This window comes from Aythya ferina (assembly GCF_964211825.1).
Source record: "Aythya ferina genome assembly, chromosome: 2".
NCBI lineage: Eukaryota > Metazoa > Chordata > Aves > Anseriformes > Anatidae > Aythya > Aythya ferina.
Genome location: NC_140297.1, coordinates 16,107,932 through 16,128,969, shown reverse-complemented (window position 1 = coordinate 16,128,969; position 21,038 = coordinate 16,107,932). Strand labels below are relative to the sequence as shown.

The 21,038-nt window shown below is 39.8% G+C and overlaps 1 protein-coding gene across 12 annotated transcripts in view; it reads right to left on the bottom strand.

Moving 5' to 3' along the window:
• The window catches only part of ZNF438 (zinc finger protein 438), a 45,708-nt gene extending 33,803 nt beyond the window's left edge, over nt 1–11,905 (bottom strand). For 2 of the 12 annotated variants that reach the window (XM_084508168.1, XM_084508178.1), the window contains exons 1-5: nt 11,805–11,905; nt 10,755–10,836; nt 10,197–10,250; nt 9,122–9,292; nt 609–764 (exon numbers count right to left, since the gene is read on the bottom strand). In XM_084508168.1, the coding sequence (XP_084364294.1) occupies nt 609–764; nt 9,122–9,131 (166 nt within the window). In that variant the 5' untranslated portion in view covers nt 9,132–9,292; nt 10,197–10,250; nt 10,755–10,836; nt 11,805–11,905. Of the gene's footprint in view, nt 1–608; nt 841–9,121; nt 9,293–10,196; nt 10,251–10,754; nt 10,837–11,507; nt 11,715–11,804 lie in introns of those variants that run through there. The other 10 variants (XM_084508179.1, XM_084508170.1, XM_084508169.1 and 7 more) reach the window with 8 other exon arrangements.
• Nucleotides 11,906–21,038: the final 9,133 nt, after the last annotated feature.

Here is a 21,038-nt window from a genome sequence, read left to right as displayed (position 1 = left end):
CTGCCATTTTTTACGAGACAAAACTGAAATGAGAAACAATTCTTTCCTCTTTTACTGAGGTGGGGGCTGAAAAAGCAGCAAGCACCATGGCCTCATTTTGCAGGCAAAGGATACTACAATAAAGTTCTACTTTCTCCTGCGCAAAACCTAATCCCACTTCTAAGGGTTGGTGACTTGCAAAACCAAGCCAAGCTCTCCCCAGTCAATACACGTTCTTCTGAGATTACAGTCGTTGCTCCTAAACGTCTGCCTCCACAGTAGATTAATTTGTCAGCAGTACAATGTCTGTACAATATATTATCCAAAAAAGCGCAACTGTAGATGCAGCTACAGTAAATTTTCCATGGCTACAAACTCGATCCAAATCTATCCACAACAGATTGCGCTGCAGATCAGTCAGAAAGGCATTTCCGTATTGTGGCAGGATGTTCTGTCTCCAAAAGGACTTGTGCACGTCACACACAAATATTTCCAGCGATGCTGCCATCACTGTTTCAGTTGAATTATGACAGTGCCAACGTGGATAAAACCTTTTGGTAGTTCAGCAAGGTTAGCTGACCAGGCTGAAGGAGTGCTGGAAGCCAAGAGACAACTTCTAGGCCTCTTACCGTGGGATGAACTGATGGTGACAGCACTGGGAAACGTTTCCTGGACCTCCCCTGTGCAGGCAACACAGCAGAAGCTGAGGATTCCCTTCAATACACACATCTTCAACTGGCTCTTCTGATGGACTCTGAAGCTGCGTTGTGGCTCACCAGTGTGCACTGCTAACAGGAAATTGTTCTGCAAATCAACCCAATTCTCCTCCTGACCTCTTTACAGGACCTCTTTAGAATTTATCTGAAAAGTGGTAATTTACCACTGTAAATGGAGAGGTTACTGGCATTCATTTTATTTCCAGAAAGAAATACAGCTGATTTTAAGTGAGGACAGTAAGGAATGTCCTATTCTGGGCCTGTGAACCCAGTTTATAATGAAAAAAGTGAATTCCAAAGATACAGGTTTTGAAATTTATTAGGCTTCTAAATTTGCTTAGAGATTTCAACGTGTTTAAAACTTTCACTTTTTGGGGCACCTACAGACAGTCTACTCCACGTGTAAGCCTTCCCATGTAGTCTGGTCCATACTGCAAGTCAAAACACTGAACAATTTCTCTATCTTGGTATGAAACAGTTTGCTAAATATAATTACCAAGGACTGAATTAGTTCCCTCAGACATCTGCACCATATATAAGTAGCAGATAGAGACCGCTGAAGAAAACCCGAAACTGTTATTTGCAAACACCCTCCAAGAAAGTATGTATGGTTATTCGGGGCCAATCAAGTCTCAAAAAGTTGCGTAGGTGAGTATTATCTATTAACAGTTAATTCCTAATAAGTATGTTGGAAATGGTCTCTCTCATGTTTGATGTCTGAATGTTATAAGGTCACAATTCAAGTAAATTGTTTTCATTAATGAGCAGCACTCATTTTCCAAAATATATCTCCAGTTACATGAAAAAAGGCTTACCCTGCCCGGAATAACTGCATGTATTTCTGCCATTACTGAAGTGTCCCAGGGTTAAGAAGGACCCAGGACACTTAGCCAGCTCTATTTCCTTGACAAAGCAGGGCAGTTCCAACAGTACATAGCTGTCACCATTATGACATTATTCTGATTTCATGCATTTTCCATGCTGCAATCAAAGCCCATTACTCCACAACTTCTGTAGATCAATACGGGTGTTTTATTTTTGTTGTTGTTTTGTTTTTCTTTCTCCTGTTTTCTGAAGTTAACAGCTTCCTCAAACTGGAATAGATGTATACAGAACAAACAACTGTATAGCGAAGATTTTCCATCAACATAGTTAGCAGTCTTCTTAGTCTAAAGAATTCTTCTGCTTCTCAAAAGTTGATCAAAAGATCTCTCAAAGATTCCTAAATTCTATAAATGCAGTTTGATTTAAAAATAAAAAGTAAAAAAATAAAAAATAAAAGTAGTTGTTCTGTTTTTGTCTTGCAGAGGCAAGTAAACTTACTGTACTGAAATCTGAAAAAAGAGTCACATTCCAATGAGCATCAATATTACATAATTTTTATACACAAAATAACTCCAAAAGGGTTTTAAAGTTATTACCACTAGATCGATTACACCTGAATAATATTACTAACCAAAGTTTTTTCTTATGAGAAGTAGAGTGTGCCTGAAAACTAGCTTAATTTTAAGCCAAAGGCTACAGCTAGTGGTACAGTGTGCATTATGTGCTTCTCTGCTTGCCTGAAGCAGGACCACAGAACTATAAAGGGGTTGCTCTTAACATTCTAGGAGGTCTTACTATTTTATCCTTACACTATTTGCAAGGACCAAAATCAGACCTCAAAACCGTACACAAGCACCCAGACCTTACATCATGACATATGTGTAAATGTATTACATTTACCTATTCCTGTAAATTTAAGGTATTTTTACCCTACAACTGTCAACTCTTCAAAAGGTTTCAGAAAAGTTGCATTTTGCTCTCCCAGCATACCACCACGTTTGAGCAGAAATTATAAATTAATGCGTTCCAAACGGGATAGATTATTATTGTTCTAGAAAGAACATGACAATTGCTCTGAATAATTAACAGTGTATAAAAGCATTATCACAGGTACCTAAGCATGTCATAAGAGACTATGAAAGTTATGGTTTATAAAATAATTTCAGTTGCTTAGTAAGATCTCTGGCTACTGAAAAAACCCTCAGCTGCTCAGCACTTGTTCCATGAGTAATAAGAAGCCCCTCGGTAGCTGTACCTAGCCTCCACTTAGCTTCAGCTGACAGAGGAGATAGAGAAGCCAGCTTCCCTTGCAATAGGCAGATGTCTGCACAGTACACTAGTATATAAAGGCAAGTTTAACACTTACATAACATTCTAAAAAGAAACACGCATGTGATCCCTGCAGGTCTTGATCTAGCCTAAAAGGAATCTACGGTTTCATGCTTCTTTTACAGTGAAATTCATCAGGTAGTAGAAGCCTTTAAAAAAATGGATTAAATGATCAAGAATAAAGCCTTTAAATACAGAATCTGTAATTTATAGTTGTTCTAACATGTTTTGTTTACTGCAGTATTTGCAGTAAACAAAGGGATTTGACAACCAGGTGAAAAATACCAAGCAGAAATTAGGTACAGGACAGACATAAATGATGCTAATCAAATTGTCTTAGTTTCAGCATCTCATCTTAAGCAGAAGAGCATCCCCTCAACTGGTCAGAACTGTAAAATCGTGCTCTCGACAGGATTTACCTGCAGCCTGAATAAACATCACAGCAGTTGTTGACAAAAACTTGGCTTCCTTTGAGGGAAGCAAAAAGAGTTCACTCAATCCTCTTGGACCAGATGTGACCACAATTATTTAAGGGCTTGTCACTTTGTCACTGAAATTGACAACCTAGCCAAGAAACTCAAAATGCTGGAGCTAAAAAGCAAGCTGGGTTGTCCTGTTTCCTTTTAGCATGACATCTACATTGTTCATCAGCAAAAAATAAGAAAAGACTTCTTCCTAAATGCAAACTGCATATTCCAATCATGACCTTACAAGCCCTGAGGAGAACAGAGTAAGTACACTACATATCCTACAGATATGAAGCTTCTGACAACTCATTCCATTGCACTATTTGCCTTTAAAAAAAAAAAAAAGTCAGACTTTTTCATTATATTCTGATTAAGCACACAATACCAAAAATTCTTTCTATTTCAAATCTCATCTCTCCTGAAAATGATAAGAGTTGCTACAATTACCCCATTAGAACCAAAAGATCCAAAGCAGGAGGCAGCATGGTTTTTATAAAGCACAAGATTAAGGAGCGTTATCTCAAGGAAAATCAGAAGATTTATTACTATCGTCCTCTTCAGATTACTGTATAAGCAACGTGTTTTCATCACAGGAAAAAAAATATCCCTCAGGCTCCACAAAGTATTAAGTACATCATTATCCATGTAAGACAACAGAGTTGGCACAACTCTCAAATACAGCACCCTGTGATCAAAACCACTGCAAATTAGTCTGTGCTTATGTTCTCAGTCTACAAACTGTACTGCTGCAACAGATATTCTTGAAGTGCTTGTAGGTTATAAGCAAAAAAAAAGATAAGAGAAAGATAAACAAGCAACCATTCCACTAACAAGTTGCACAGAGTGTTTTCAGAATTGTCTCTATCAAGAGAAAGATAAAATACTTCCAGTCCAAAAATAAATAAAAAAGGCAAGAACTTTTGAAGCGTTCTCATTACAAAAGCAAAAAGAAACCAACACAACAACCTTCCCCAGGATCCCACATACATCTGGCACCCACTTGCTTATGAAAAGACTGGCAACACGTAGCAGTGGCTTTTAAATGCGTATTTTTGAAAAATGTGATGATCCCTGAAAAGTAAAACTTACTATTTAGATGTTCCAACCATAAGTAACAGTTAAAGTTGACCATTATTTTAGGCTTATCATCCTGACAGAGTACCTCTTAATTACTGAAGTTTTTTCTGTCTTGACAGGGGAATTCTGTGTTTAAGAATCACACAGAGAAAATGTTGCAGTATAAATCTTGGCTACTCAAAACAAGAAAAAATAATCCCACAGGTCACTAAACTACCCTCTCTAAGGCGAGTTCCCCATAATTAAGGTATCAATTATAATTTCACAGGCATAAGCTGTTTTATAAATAAACTCCACAACATGAAATGTAGGAAAGAATGCCTGTGTCAATGCAACAACCCTTGCAACATGGCAAGGTTTGAACTGAATGCCAACTCTGGATGGTATAGTATGGATTCTAGCACAGAAAAAAAATAGGAGGAAGTCTTCCCCCTTACAGCCTTCCCCCCCAGATTCCCACAAGCTAGCTGAATCGTTTTATTCCTGTCACAGCACCTCCCTGACATCTGCTCTTTGCTGCTCTAGAGCCAAATACAACAAATGTAAGTCAGGCTGTTGCTAAATACACCCAAAAAAGTTAGAACTGCAGCCTCCACTAAATGGATTGAAAAGGACATTGCAGTGGGAATGAGTAAATGCTGATCCCGTAGTCCTTTCCTGCTGAACACTGCTTTTGAAGCTTTTGTTTATCACTCGGGTTTGCATTTGAGCTTGATAGAGACTGAAAGCAAATGCAGTTTCTAGGACTTGAACCATACCAAGAGAGAAAACTGGCACAGAGACAAGGACATTTATTTGATAAAGATACCCCCACTGCTATCTTTTATGATTTTTTACATAGTTGCTAGAAGTTGGCTGGATGACACCAAAAGCCAGTGTTAGCTCATCTCACCCTCCCTAAAACCTCCATCACTCCAGGTACAGAATAAACTTATGAACTCACTTGGATTAAAGCACTTCAGGAACACCTACTCAAGGCATGAGTCCAGGCGACAGAAAAATCAATGCTGAATAGAACAATGTCTCACAGAATTGTTACGGTTGGAAAAGACCTCCAGGATCATCTGGTCCAACCATCCCCGTACCACCAATGTCACCACTACACCATGTCCCTAAGCTCCACATCCAACCTCTCCTTGAACACCCCCAGGGATGGTGACGCCACCACCTCCCTGGGCAACCCGCTCTAATGCCTAACTAGTCTCACTAGTGGCAAGCGACGAGAACAACTGCCCTAAATAACGTCTGTCCAAATTGATGAGGACCCCAGTGTTACTGCTGGAAGTTCTTCCCAAATGTCTCCACTGACAAGAAGGTGAAAGCAAACCAGCAGATACTCCCAAGAGAACACCCCTGTGACCTAACACGGGGGAAGAGAACAAACAAATCACTGAGATGCTACAACCTTTCCTCCTGTATGCAAACTAGGGGCGAGCTGAATTCCCTGACTCCCATCATCAATACATGTTTTTTTGGGTGAGCTTTAGCAGAAAAGATCCCAATAAAAAAAAAAAAAAGTTTCAAATAATAAAAAACCTGAAGGCTTATATTCTCCAAGGAAAAAAAAAAATAATAACCCGAATCTGTGTTATTAAATATTCTTGCACTCTAGATTATCCCATTTCTGTAAGAAAACTCCTAAATTAAAATCATCCCTGGAACGCAGAGCTCACTGTTTCATCAGCATTAGTATACCCTTTCTTTCTCCATTTGCCAAACCGATTTCCCAGAACGTTCCCGTACTCTTGTATCATGAAGCAACAGAATAAAAGCTCCTGAATTACTTTTTTCAAGCCATTCATCATTCTGTGTATTTGTGTTACATTTCATCTTTTTTTTCACCTTTGAAAGGTTAAACAATCTAACTTTTTTCAATTTCTCTTCATACAAGCAATTTTCCACCCCCATACACACCACTCCTTCAGTCTTTTCTCTCAATCTCCTCTCCTCCACACCTCCCTTTTTCAGGAGGTATCCAGCACCACGCAGTGTGATGACATGCCATATGACAGCACAATACTGATTTTTACCACAGTTTTTCATTTTCTATACTATTCTCCATCACACATTTTCCCTAAGCTAACGTTTGTTTACTCTGACTGTAAGTACAAACACATATCAGAAGTTAACCAAACTCTCAGGAACAAGATTCTTAACTCACAGTCCCCTGCCTTGAGAATGTGCTATCATGAACATTTGAAGACATTATTTCAGGCCAGGTAGCTTTGCTCCCCTCTTCTTCAGCATAATTCCTTGCTCCTTTCTCACCTATTACAGTCTCCAAATCTGTTATCTGCTTATTAGGATACACTCCCAGAAACAAAACTGCTGATTTATGAGAAGATAAGACAGAATAAGCAAAGGTAACGGCAGAACTGCAGAGTCTCCACCATCAGGACTTCCATAAAGCAGTAACTGTGCTTCTGCATAAGAACTCCTCCATAATGCGATACAACAGACTTGCCCTTTGAAAAAGACTTCAATAGACAACACAGCACGTGCATATGAAAGAAAACATTCCACATCCCACTACCTTACAAGAACTTTTCTAGAAAGAACAAACCCTTTTTGGAAAATAACAGAAGACAGCTGAAGACATTTGGGTGGTCCCAATGTCAGTCCTGAAATACAAAACAGTGCTTCCTTTCCAAATCCAGTTACAATTCGTTTTCCTTCTTCAGTAAAGCCTCCAAAATTGCTTATGACCACAGCAGTAAATCCCACTAAATATCCGTATTATTAATTTGGGAGATTTTACTGACAGATTGGTAACTTTAAAGTGCTTGATTCATCCTACACTGAGCACATCTGCATAACGAGCTATGCAGCTTTTTAGACTGATCCTTTTGGATTCTCTAACAGTATTTTGGGGGGTTCACCAACATTTACCTTTAAGACAGTGCATGGCATTAACAGAGACTGATGTTGGATTGAACACTGATATTTAAATAACCGTCTCACTTCCTAAAAATATGGATCTACCTTATTTCTTCACCACCTGCTCTGTTTTGATTGAGCCGACAAAGACCAAAAGCTGTTAGAATCTCATGTCTTCCTGTATGTAGTGGCACTTCACTGAAACAGCAGCCTGATACAAACATGAGATTACAGGCACTCGCAGAAAACTGACAGGCTGTAACCTCACTTAAGGAGGTAAAACCACTCAGGGAAGGCCAAAAAAAGCCTGAGATTAAGTTTTGTACTGTTGCTATTTAAAATCAATGACACGTAGAATACTGAAACAAGTTACAAATCAGTAACAGGAAAAACTCTGCTTTCTATTTTTCATCCAAAAGAATCACAAATGTACACATAAGAAAAGTGGCAAAGAAGCATGACTACAGCAGAACTCACATCAATTTAAGCTGTAATCTGTCACCATACATAATTTATTAAAGTGTTCTTCCTAAACAACAGCCCTTAGAAGAGCAGAGTTCCTTTCACTTGTAACTTGTAATGGTCAAATTACAAACCGAGTAGTCAGAAGATGCACCCTTAAGGCTTTGTTTGGTTTGGTTTCTCCTGTTTTAAAGAGGGCAAGTGAAATCATTAAATAATTCCCACAGATATTCCAACCTTCATTTACTGATAATATCTGACTTTGTATAGGAGACTGAGTAGGGAAATCTTCCAAATTCAACCAAAGAGCAAAAATCCTCGACGAACTTAGAAGCTACCTAACATCCCAAACCAATTGCACTGAGAGGTCCAGGTAAGCCTTTCAGGTGTAGTGTCATTCTCCCAACAGCCCTTGTACCAAGTAGTTGCATCAAACATTTTCTGTGTTGCTTTTCCACCTCAACGCACCTGCCTTTCTCAGCAAGAAGCCAAGCAGGACACAAGAACATTCCTGTTCTTTCCACCTTCCTGCCTTCACAGAGACTTACTGTGACAGGGGCATTTTAGCAAGACTGGGGTACTCAAAAGCTCGTCTCAGCACGTGACCCCTCTCTAGCATTAAACATGATTATGTTTTCTAAATCAATCTTGTTCTCTGCCTTTCTGAAAAATATTAAAGGACTGAGCCACAGAATGAAACTACAGGACACATACAGAGACATTTACATCCTATCGCATCTGCTAAAAGTTACACTTAGGGGAAAAAAAAAGTAAATAGACATATAACCATTACTCACAGTACTCAATACTGCAGAATTTTACACTTTACATAATCCCATGAAAAAAGCTTAACCACAAATGAAGTGACCACAATGCATCACAGCTCTGAAAGATGCACTGAGCTATATATTATTTCCTTTCCATTTGTGTACTGCCTGTAAGCATATTGACAGCTCAATGCTAAGCCTGTTTCAGCATCAGGACTCTGGCCAGCCTGCCCTCCGGCAGGACTTTCAGTACAGTAAACCCTTCAATAAAAAGGCAAAAAAGGACCAAGAATAGAAAGAATATTTCACAAGCTTTTGTGAGGAAATGGTTCTTTCCTAAAGTAGTAAAAAGAGTGAAGTACCAAACCAAAGATAGTCTTTCCTTGTTGAATGCACAGCACAGTTGTACCACTGTTAGATGGATGGCGTTTTGATTACGCTTTTCATATTAATTAGTAAGAATTATCAAATTACGATGTATCGCTACACTAACTGTGATAACGTTTCCTAAAACATTTAATTATGTTTATAAATGCCCAGGAAATCAGTCCTTTAATAAATAAAAAATGCTTGAATACCCCTCCCACTGAGTTTAATCAGCTTATTAAGGACAAACCAATACCTGCAAACATTGTGCTATAGGAAGTCAAAGACACAATCAGCAAACATCATGTGAGGAGTAGGATGGTTTCTACCCAGCTGTTCTGTGTGTTTTCATGAAGTCATACAGAGAAAAGAGAAGATGACATGATTCTTGAAATACCATCTTACGTTAACAGTAAGAACCTGTTTGCTACGCCAGCAAGAGAAAGCAAGGAAGCAAAAAGTGACTGTAAGTTTTTATTCTCAAAACTAAAAAAAAAAAAATCATTAAGGATGTACACAATAAGTAGTTTTAATATTTACATTGTACAGAAGTTTACACTTCATTCAACTCTGATAACAACAATATGCAAATATACTTCATAAGTGTTCAAGTATTATCCAAGCATAACTGTTCTGTTATTTGGCAATATTTGTCTTGTAAAAACATATGCTCATATTTTATCTTATTATTTTTTTTTAAGTTAAAAATGTGTTCTGGTTCTCCATAAGTCAATGCTTCCTTTTTATCATTATAATTAAGTCTAAGCAAGTAAGGACAAAATCTTAAATTGACTGCAGATAAGGATAAGCATTACAAAATCTTTTACTGCTGCTGAACCAATATTTTCTATGGAAATTTTGAACACAGTTCCATTGGAGTATGCCAATATACCTTGATGACATTATAGAAATGATTCAAAGATACCCAACATGTCAAGCACGGAAACAAAAACTGTCTATGTAAGGAGGAAATTGCATAAATTGAGTGAATCTTTCTTTGACCCCATTTAAACAGAATGTACAACACAAGATTGCGAAACACTGTGGCATTTCCTCACCCCAGTTTTACAATACTATAGAACATACAAACCATAGGAACAGGACACATTCTAAAATTTCCATTCAAAGAATGCAGAACAAAAATGTTGCTAGAATTGAAGGGAGGTAAGGTAGCTAGATCTACCCTTAGAAAGAGGTGCTTCTTATGAAGTATCTGAATACAAACTGTACCTTACAATATGCAATCTCTTTATGCTCAGACAAATACAGATTTAAAAAAATATATAGAATATTCTGCAAGGATGTTAACTGTATTCTTTCAAAGTACCCACCTTTCACATCCTGTTCCTGCTATGGCCAATAAGATATTTCATCCATCTCAATCCCTGTTTTAAAGAAAACAAAAAACAGGAAGTCCCAGTATCTCAGGAAATGTATTTAGCAAAGGACAGAAAATCATATTAAATAAGAAAACAGAGGCATAAATTTTAGAGAGCAGTAAATAAACAAGAATTCTACTAAAACATATTTGTTCTCAATAGATCAAATAGAGTGACATCTTCTTTGAGGCTTACCATATGTTTACAGTGATTTGAATTAGAAGTTACAGTAATAAATACTTCAATCAATGTTGTTAAAGTAACTGATGAAGTTAAAACATTCTTGATTTGACCACTTACTTTTTTTAAACTCTGTTATTGTAACTGTACCAAAGTTTTCAGCAAGCTTCAGATCGAAGTTGCATTTCTGTCATTTGACCACACATTTCTTTTTGACCTGACAACATCCAACTCATTAGGTACAAATAAAAACCACATGCAACTATCACCATTTTCATATAAAGATTTAAAACATTAAAAACATTACGCCACTTCCATAAACAATATTACCTCTTCACATAACAATCCTCAAAACACCCCAAGTCACCGATGAAGAACATTCTGTTGGTCTAATGCAGCATAATCATTGCACCTGTACATTAAAAACACATACATTTATGTGTCAGTTACTAAGTATATCTGAGGTTTTGTATGAGAAAGTCAAAAATACCTCATCATACACTGTCTTAGCTATTTCCAACATCCTCAGAAATGAGAAACTGATGCACAGGAAACTATTGTTTCCTTCTTGAACTCTTTGAAAAACAGCTTAGTTACAGACTATCTGGTTACCTCAAAGTTTATTACTTTAGCAGCTGGGGCAAAGGTTAAAAACATTTGCATACAGCGTTAGTTTTATTCTGATGCCCCAGCTATGTTTCAAGAAAACATTATGCTGGATCCATTGCAAAAAAAAAAAAAATAATAATAATTTAAATTTGGACCATAACTACTGTAAGATTTTTCCTTCCTTTTCCTTTCTGATTTTTAAGGAACGTTAACTTTGAAAAAAGCCTGATTCTTTTAACAAGTTAGGCAGGGAAAAAAAGAAAAAAGATATGCCCTCATCCCTTAAATGTACACTTTGTTTTGCAGAAAAATAGCTTAAAAAACTGATTATACATAAAATTAGCACTAGAAATATGTTGGTATGGTAAGATAAGACTGAAAAAGTGGCAGCTCGGCTCCTTGGTTGCTGAGCGGCCTTGTGAAGAAAAAGGTGTGCACAGGAGCTGCTGAGGCTTGATGGAGCAGCGCCTTTACCTCACCTCACCCTGCTATTTGGCCGTTTATCACGGAATAACGACAGGCACGGCCGTTATTAACGGCTCGGGACGGGTTCAAATGACTGCACCGGGCTGACGACACAGCAGCGAAGGACCCGGCCCCCAGACCGCGACCCAGGCGCGGAAACGGGCCAAGCTCCGGCTTTTGGGGCCGAGCTCCCTCAGCCCAGCCCGGCCCGGCCCCGCCGCCCCTCCCGGCCCCGCTCCCCCCCTGAGGCGCTGCCCCCCCCCGTCCCGCCCCGTCCCGTCCCGCCGCGGGGGGCAGGGAACTCACGCTCGCGCCCCCTCCGCCTGCTGCGTCACGGCCCCGCCACGTCACGGCGGCGGCGCGCGGTGGCGTCACCCGCTGAGGGAGTCCCGGCGCGGCGCAGGCGCGGTGATGGCGCCTCGCGGGTGGGTGGGGGGGGTTGGCGGGAAAGGCGCTGAGGGGGGGCGGGGAGGGGAGGGGGCAGTTGGGGTGCCGCCTGCCCCAGGGGGACGTGTTGGATGTTCGTGGCTCCCCTTCCTCGTCAGACATGGGTTATGGGGAGGCTGAGGGCTGCATGCATCCGTCTGACACAGTGTCTCAACTAAACATACACCTGACATGGCGAAATGGTGCCTCACCTTCCTCATACCTGACATGGCGTCTTGCCTTCCCCACATACCTGACATGACGCCTCGCCTTCCCCACATGCCTGACATGGTGTCCTGCCTTCTCACTTAACGTGACATGGCACCTCGCCTTCCCACATACCTGAAATGGCACCTTGTCCTCCTGCATACCTTACATGGCGCCTCACTTTCCTCACACCTGACATGACACCTTGTCCTTCCACACACCTGACATGGCGCCTCACCTTCCTCATGCCTGACATGGCACCTCGTTGTCCCACATACCTGACATACCGCCTCGCTTCCCCCACACGCCTGACACGGTGCCTCGCCCCACGCACACACACCTGACATGGCGATCCTCGTCCCCACACCTGACATGGCGCCTTGCCTTCCAACACACCTGACATGGTGCCTCACCTTCTCCATGCCTGAGGTGGTGCCTTGCCATCCCACATACCTGACATGGTGCCTCACCTTCCCACACACCTGACATGGCACCTTGTCTTCCCACATACCTGACCCCTCACCCCTGACACACACCTGACATGGCGATCCTCATCCCCACACCTGACATGGCTCCTCACCTTTCCACATACCTGCCATGGCACCTCACCTTTTTCACTCCTGACACGGCCACACACCTGAAACAGTGCCTCGCCTTCCCACACACCTGACATGGCACCTCACCTTCCCACATACCTGACATGCTGCCTCATCTTCCCACATACCTGACATGGCACCTCACCTTCCTCACACCTCACGTGGCGCCTCGCCTTCCCACACACTGAAGGGAGGAACGAGTTAGGCAGGAGGGAGATCACAAAGTGCAAACGGAGGAAGTGTTCGATATGTAGATGAGCAAAAAACCCTCAGGAAAAATAAAAGGGATTTTCTTATTATTATTGTTATTCCTCTAACCTTCTGTTCTTCAACAAAGCTGGTGCTCGTGAGGGGAAATAAATGACTTCTACCTGCAGGATTTCAAAGATTAATGGAGCCACCTGCTTTCCCAGAACCATCCTGTGATACAGGGCTGTCCCCATCGCCACAGCCTGCTCTCTTGGATGTGCTCTGCCAGGACGCCCTGACCTCCTGTGAGCCCACACCTAGCACAGCTGCTCCGTCGTGCCGTAGTGGTTGCTGAAAAGGGGGGTGACAAGGGCACCCCAGACACTGCTGGGACAACGAGGATGGGAATTTGCACTGGCACAGCTCCTGGGAAGTGGGAGCGGGGCATATGGGGTTGGGCTAAACATTTAATTCTGCTGTCTTTTGCTATCATGTGCTTAGAATTACACCGCTGCTGTGGTGTTTAAGTCCAAGAGCATCAGAAATGGCAAAAATAGGGGCCAGGGTAGGAGAGGATACAAGGAAGGGTAGGAGAGGATACAAGGAACGATGGAATTCTTCCCAAATCTCCACATCTCTCCACATGTACCTGAGGCTGAAATTTGAACTTTGCCTTTCCAAGCCACAAATGAGGCATAATTAGCATATGATGGTTGCTGATATATTGCATGCCACCTGGAGAGACACAAAATATTCATTCTGGTGTGGAAATGTGTTTGTGCCTTTACCAGCTATTAATTTTCATTAAAAAATATAATAAAATGCTATGATGCATTTATCTGATGTTGGTGAAAGAAAAAAAGATACTTGATGATGATGGTGAGACAGTATAAAATTCCAGTGTGGACTGTTTTATTCACAGAAAAGATCAGTTACTTCTAGGAGAGCACATTCATTTTCCTAAAACCATATTTCACAACAAACAATAAGAACTTTGTAGCAGTGGTAATTTATCTTAATCTGGAATATCACTTCTTAAAACAATACTGGGAAAAAAATCATTCTAACTCCTGTTGAAGGTAACATTTTGTGTGGAGTAGCACGTCAGCGTCATAGTTTATGATACTCTGAACTTCTGCTTTTTGAATATTTTATGGAAAAGTGTGCTAGGGATCTCAATTCCACTTGATAAGTTTGTTTTGAGAATGCCATTTTCTTAGAAGCAATATAAGTTCATACTTACCATGGAAGTTAAATGGTACATAATAACCAATGTCCAATCACTAGAACAGAAACAATTTAAAGCAGTAGTACCTGATGAAGTTATTACTTTCTCTTTTTACAAACTATGATGGACAGAGATAATAATTGTTTTAGAGATTGCATTGGTAATCATTTAGAATAAATAAAATAAATGTAGATAAATTTCTCCTCCATCCTTTGTATAAATTATAAGAATGGTAATGGACTATCACGTACAATAACCTGAAAAATGAGCCTACATAATTAAGAATTTTATGATCATATGAAAAACTTACGTATAGTATAAACTTGCACTGCCTAGAAGAGTATTAGTAACTTAGGGTTATAAACAGGCTAAAAAATTAATGGTCCTAAATCTCACATTCTTTTTTCATACTTAGCAATGCAGTATATTTTCAGAATTAAATCAATAGATATGTTTGCACAGAAATGCTTTTGCCATATATCAACACAAATAGGAATGCCAATATATTGTAATAAAAAGTGAACCACCGTGTTCTGTAGTGCTGTGAACTGAAGCCTTTATGGGGAGGGTAACTTGCACAGACAACTGTAATACCTCCCTCCCTCCATAAAGCTTTGGAACATTAGCTTGCTAAATTTAGTGTACATGGAGGAATTTTGGACCATATTTAGGGAAAATCCCAAACACGCAAGGTAAGGGTTTACTGCATAGAACTAGTTTGGTTTAGACCAGGTAGAGAATAGTTTGGATTAGTCTGGGGCTAGTTAATTAAGTGTGGAGTACTGCAGCAGCCTTTGACAACACCATTTTTGTGAAGATTAAGGTATTTCAATTCACTGCAGCAGGGCGCAGGCTCGAAGAGTTTGGGAAACTTGGGCAACACCAAACACAAGCGTTGAAAAACCTCTAAGTGCCAGGTTTATCTTGCCTTCTTCAGATTAGGCTTTCTGGTGACTATTTGTACCTCTTAAATACCTAAGATCATTAGGCTTTAATGTCTCCACTGCAGTTCCCCTTATTTTGAAAAAGCTGTGATAATTCTGACTTAAATATGGTGAGGATGCATTAATAAATATGAGGAAAAGTCTTTGAAGTTGAAAAACATAATGAGGTTTAAGTCTATTCCTTTTTGTCATCATTAGCCTGTCAAACTTTTAAATGCTGAAACACTGCTCTTGGGAGCGAGGGGAGAAGTGATACTTAAGATAATAAAGAAGCCAGGATCCAGATCAGCTAAAGAGAACAAACAAGAGATAAATGGGGGGGAGGATTCCCAGAAAGAGTGTATCTAAAAAGATGCAACTTTTGAAAATGAGAAGAAAGAAATGCCTGGAATTGGAATTCCCAGTAACTGGAAGGGCAGTTACCAAGAAAGACCTTCTCATAAAGTTCAAAGTCAATGGGTGTTAAGAGAAGACGTCAGAGATGTCTGGTCTGCAGTTTATCTCCTGGTGTCTCAAATGGATCAGTGGTGCACTGCGAGTTTCTGTTTCTTCTCCTCGACTGTAAGAGAGACCTCTGGCAACTGGCTCAGATAGGTGAATCCCACCTCTGCAGCCTTCCGATACCACCGGTGTAAGGGGATGGCTGAATGAGGGTTTTCAGATCTTGATGTAATCTTAAAACCGACTGCACAAGAAGACTGAGACTGGGCAAAGATCCAGATGTGAATTAGATGATAGACTTCAGGCTGCTGAAGTGGAAGAAGAGGAACTTGCAGGAGTAGGAAGGGTCAAATTTAGGGACAGTAAGCATAATAGCCTTGCACACAAAAGCACATCCCATTCCAAATCCTGGAATTGATCCAAAATATTTAATTTTCATATTTCCCCTTTTGTAACTATATATTTGCAGACTAAAGGTCAACATTTTTAAATTATTATCTTCATTTGCACAGAAGCTGAGAATCCATCGCTGCTAGCGGGTAGCCTGGTAGCCAAAATGACAATGGTCATAAGTGGTGGATCACCCACCCAGCAATAAAAAGAAAGCAAACACATGGCAACTGATCATGTAGTGAAACTTTTGTTCTGTTAAGAAAAAAAAAAAAAATAGATGGGGACACATAAATGAGAACTGCATCATAATGCATAAGTGCATAAAAGCCAACATAATATTGGTTGACATTTCCTAACTTCTCAGGATGTGATTTCTCAACCTCTGATATTCCTTCAACATAGCTTTTATGTTGTGATATGTGGAAGGCCAGAATTTATATCCATTATTATTGCTTCATACAAGAGAGTAGGAACATATTTTAAGTATTTATTATTCTTCTTTTGAGGTGACACTTTCAAAAGCTTCTAAGAAATCATAAAGTAAGAAAAATCTCTCTTTGAACTGATTTTTTACCAGCTTAGAATGACTGATTTTTCAAAGACAGCAATAGGTTTCAGCAACATGAAAGGTTTGACTGGTGATGCCAAATAAAAATTATTTTTTTAAAAAAACAACCAGCTGCTTGTTCTAAAGTTTTCATTTTATGCCCAACAAGTTGATCTCTGTCCTTCAAGGTAATAAAATACGGTGACAAGCCAAGAACACATAGTTCTTGTCTCTTTTTTTTTTTGTTGTTTTTCTAAATGAGAAGCCAAGGAAACCCGCATGACTGAGAGGAAACCTGCAGGCTTGCAAGCAGGAGGAAGTAAGCTCAATTCTCTCAGCATCACAGTCCTCTTCTCTTCTCTTCTCTTCTCTTCTCTTCTCTTCTCTTCTCTTCTCTTCTCTTCTCTTCTCTTCTCTTCTCTTCTCTTCTCTTCTCTTCTCTTCTCTTCTCTTCTCTTCTCTTCTCTTCTCTTCTCTTCTCTTCTCTTCTCTTCTCTTCTCTTCTCTTTATGTTACAGCTGTGGACTGAGAAGGCTTTACAAAGAATTATATCAGTGGGAAGTAAAAAAAAAAAAAGCAGAACATTTTGGAAATGGAAAAATAAGAGATGTAAATATGTAAAGAAAATAAAAATATATATTAAAAAAAAGAGAGGATTGAAAGAGATGAACTAATACTTAAAATATAAGGAAAATAAGTTTTTGTAAGCAGAATAAAGAGAAGAAAAGGGAAACAGGCACAAGAAATTGGGGGAAAATAGAAACTGAAAACAGGTACTGAAAATAGTTAAACGAGAAGGACAGAAATGAATGATTCAGGAGTAGCAATGAGAATGTTTTATATCCATTTGGAAAGCAATTTGCATAAAGGCTGGACAACTTAGAAGTACCAAAAGGTTAATAAAAATGGTTGCTCCTAAAAAGTAGTTAGAGAAACATTTGAAAAACGTGTAGAGTCAGAAGTCAGTTGGACAGTCCAGCTGCTATGCATCCTAAGGGATAAAGGGTATTTGTTAAAAAACTTCCTGTAGCACTTGTCAATGATGCCTGAAAAGACAAATACAAATAGTGGAAGACTGAAAAAATCCCAGCATGGTATTTTTTTTTCCAAAGAAAATATTATAAGGTCCACTCCAACCCAAACCATACTGGGATTCTTTTGGCGTAGAGTTTTGAGTTAGTTCATGAAGTCAACACGTTGATAGTGAAGAGATGCTTCAAAAAATCATGAAAATAGCCCCCTTGGGATGAAGAACACAGCTCAGAAAGAGACACGTCAAGGCAGAGCAGGAATCCTGCATGGATACCTCTCCTTTGAACACCTGGTGATCCATGGTAAGGGTGCACTACTAGCCAGACTCTGTAGTACATGTTCTCATTAAAATCTTCGTTTGTATGGTTTTTGTGTGTGTGTGTGTGTTTTTGCAGCATGTTTGGGCTGTAGTACAAGGATATGCCTCTGTCTTTTTCAGCATAAGATAATGCAGAAGACCTGCTCGTTGGGTCTGCACTTCTTGCAGGTGCTTGTCCCAAGATACAGGCTGCACGGGATTTACTGGAAGTACGAAGGTAGCATACATACAGCACTGCCTAGCAGAGCTTCTGTATTCAGGGTAAGGGAATTGCTCTTGAATCACACCATAGACCAGTAGCTGTAATGTAAATGACATCTCCTGGGTTGCTTCTGGACTTGATTTACATCATCCTACAGGTCTCTTCAAAATGTGTGGGTGTTATATGTGTGGGAGACTAGACTGGGATGATTTTTTTTCTTTTTTTTAACCTCAAGAAATTTAAAATATTTCATTAATACCTCTTCAAGTAGTTCTTACATATTTCTTTTCTCTCATTGTGAAGAAATCATTCAAGTACTTTCTCTGTACGGTACCCAGTGAGCAAGAAAACTACATTTGCCTTTTCCACTGAGGCGAGGAAGCCCTAATGTTATTGCAGGGATTCGCAGAGGACCCCGGCCAATCTGTTCTGCTCAGACTGTTAAATAAGATGGAGACTCCTCTAAGAGGCAAACCAGAGAGGGGAGGGATCCTGGTGTGGAACAGCCGAGTGTCACTGAGCTATGGGTAGTCTTATTTGGAAAGGTTTTTTTTCTTGTCTGCTCTACATAATGTGTGTTTAAAGTTGTGTTTATTGTTGTTTTCTTTTGCCATTACTGGCAGTCTGTAACTTCTACGTCCCTTGATTCCGTGTACTTCGCTACACAAGAGAGTTATAAATACAGCTAAATTTATTTGGTTGACTTCTGTGTTTATACAGCTCCCAGTGAAGTGAGGCCACTGATCTAGAGAACTGACTCTCCAACCGGTTCTCAAACGCTGCAGCATCACCCTCTCGTTCTTGGCACACGAAGCATGACCTCTTGTCCCACAGTGGCCAGGAGTATTACCAAGAGCTTTTATCATAGTCACTTGCTCCACATTTAATTAGTAATATTTTTTCACAGCCGTGCTTCTACAGGGCATTTTTACTTTTTGTTTCCATGAATACATCTATGGCCCACAAAATAAAGAAGAAAGAAACCAAAGATCCTCATAAAAGTTTGCATTTCTGGTGAGATATAACATGGGATAAAGGTCTGAAAAGGATATTCAGGTTTTACGTACTCCCCAAATGAACTAAAAACTCATGGGAACCGGCTTCGGTCACTCTGAAGTATCCTGCGCTGAAACCCCATCACATCAACACATCACCAGCTAAGTTTAGAGTGAGCTTCTGGATGCAATCAAGTGACCCGTGACCTTGGCAGAGATCTAGCTTGGAGATTCATAGGGAAATAATTTCTGGCTCTTAATTTAAGACAAGTCCAAAGGAATTGAGCCCTCGAAGTCCTATGGTTAAAACCCAGAAATCCCATTTTGATTTGAATAGTGAGCCTCTCTTTTGCTAGCAGGTGTGTGTGTGAGAGTTAGCGAGGCACAGATCTCCTGCTATTTTGCCCTTAATGTGGAAAAATCAATCACCGTTTTTATACGGCAGGCTTCAGATAAAACACACAGTACCTTGGTGGTTATGAAAAGGCTTTCTTTTTCCAAAACTTTGATAAGAAGAGGAAGTTAAACAGAATTTTAACCTCTCTTTTTTTTTTTTTTTTTTTTTTTTTTTCTTTGTGAGCACATTTGAAGTGGCTGAGGTCCTGATTTTCATTTACATCAAGGGTTCTGCATTAAGCTTAAAGAACCTTAAATGGGCATAGGCTGTAATTAGAGGCTAGTCCCCTGTCTGTCCGAGCTTAAGGTATGTAAGGACTCTGAATCTTTAATGTCTATAGATGCAGCTTCAGGGGAGAACCTCTGATGTCCACAGATCCAGCTCTAGGGAATAGTGACAGCCTGGCAGCAGCCCAGAAACACAATTAAACAGAAGTCTGTCCTCTGAACCCCCCTAAAATCACTATGTTTAAAAGCATTCACAGTTTATTTTATTCTTTATATGTGCTCTTTTCAAGATTAATAGCACACATACATGTGAAAGCAACTATTCTAGTGTTTAATGAATGGTAAAGAAGCATAATAATTTTCATAGCTTATTATCTGGGCATTTTACATAGTTAACACATTTACTATTATTTTATTTTTCATATGTATTATTTATATATAGGTTTATTTTTAGAAAGGTATTGGTGAATAAGGTCCATCAGGAAAAACCTTGAGCTGTGCTTTAAATAAGCAAAGCCAGTTTACATGTTTTATTAATAAGGCAAATGCCTAATTACAGAAGGGGTGTGTGTAAAAATGATACACTACTCAAATAGTATGTTGTGGTCCTCAAATAGAAAAGTTATACAAAGACAAAACCTGATTTTAGTTTTAAAACCAAACAGCATGTTCTTTAAAGGACAGCACAAGGCAAGAAAACAAATTGCTCCAGCAGGAGCAAAATTCATGAACCTTGATTTCTGATACATTTTCCCACCTCTGTCCCATTCAGGACCATTGTGGCACTCCCCATTTTGCAGGGAACACCATGGCTAGGACAGCAGGGTGTTTGGCTAGCCTCTGTGAGCTTCCTTACTGGCCAGCCAGCTGCCGCCACCTAAAATATGTACAAAATTATGTTTGCAAATCCCCCAAGAGGTTAGATATTAGATCTCTTTTCGCCCCCAACCTGTTTATTTCTGCAAAACCATTAGGAATGTGATTTTCTTTGAGGTTCTGCCCCGTTTAAAATGTAGGTGAAGTTTCTCGGTGGATTCCTGTGTTACTAGCAGGGCACCAACAGGAAGGAAAAAGAGAGAAATGAAAAGCAGTATTGCAAATGTCTCATTTCCTTGGGCAGCCAGGTTAAGAAACGAAGCTTATAGGGCCTGTGACCGGCTGTGAGCAGTCTAGCAATGAGAGGAAGGAAAAGACTACTAACGCTGAACTGGGATTCTTCAGTGCAAATCCCGTGCCAAGACATCTGTGTCCTGCAGGGGAAGAAAAGAAACCACTCTGCTAATTTGTCTCCTGGGTTAAGGGCAAAATATGTCGCCAGGAGGATGCAGGATATCCTAGGGAATTCCTACCAGTCACAGTCCTCATAGTAACGAGAACACAAATGGGGGGAGATTTCA